This window comes from Condylura cristata, unplaced genomic scaffold (genome assembly GCF_000260355.1).
Source record: "Condylura cristata isolate star-nosed mole 26May11 unplaced genomic scaffold, ConCri1.0 scaffold00020, whole genome shotgun sequence".
In the NCBI taxonomy this organism is placed as follows: Eukaryota; Metazoa; Chordata; class Mammalia; order Eulipotyphla; family Talpidae; genus Condylura; species Condylura cristata.
Window position 1 is genome coordinate 39,491,677 of NW_004567121.1, and position 636 is coordinate 39,492,312.

Consider the following 636-nt stretch of genomic DNA (forward strand, 5'->3'; position numbering starts at 1 on the left):
TCCGCCGGGAGCCAGCCGCTGAGGCGCGTCTCCGTTCCAGGCGGCGCGGGCCGGCCCGAGGTGGTGACGGCGCTGTACTCGTTCGAGGGCCAGCAGCCGGGGGACCTGACCTTCCAGGCTGGGGACAGAATCACCGTCCTGGCGAGAACAGACTCCCACTTCGACTGGTGGGAAGGGGAACTGCGAGGCCGGACGGGCATTTTCCCAGCCAACTATGTCACCAAGAATTAAAGTTCAATGTCTCGTCCTCGGAGAGCCTCCAGCGCACCCCTCTGCGCCGCCTGAGCGTGGGCACGGGGGTCCCGCTTGTCCCGTCTCGCGGCCGCCGGCTCCAGCTGGGCCCTGACCCCCAGGCCAGCCGTCCCGCGGCCCCCAGGGTGGGGCTCTTGACCTGACGACGTCCACGCGACTGTCCCCACGGGGCGTGGGGCTCACCCGCGGCCGGGTGCCTCTGTTCGGCACCCTCGGGCCTCCTGGGCGTCCTGCGCTCGGCCCCTCTGAGGGGGAAGCAGACTCTGGCCCCAGCAGCCCTGGCCCCCCCTGCCGCCTGGCGCCTCCTTGAGGGTCCCCAGACGGCTGCGCCGGGAGCTTCCGGGCCTGTGCGCTGGCCCGTTTCACAGGGCGGGGCCCGGGCTG

The 636-nt window shown here is 72.2% G+C and overlaps 1 protein-coding gene across 1 annotated transcript in view; it reads left to right on the forward strand.

The window, feature by feature from the left end:
- SH3YL1 (SH3 and SYLF domain containing 1) overlaps positions 1-231 on the forward strand; it is a 49,838-nt gene extending 49,607 nt beyond the window's left edge. Inside the window, exon 8 of the mRNA XM_004686094.2 lies at positions 41-231. Within this exon, the coding sequence (XP_004686151.2) occupies positions 41-231 (191 nt within the window). The remainder of the gene's footprint in view (positions 1-40) is intronic.
- The last annotated feature ends 405 nt before the right edge of the window (positions 232-636 follow it).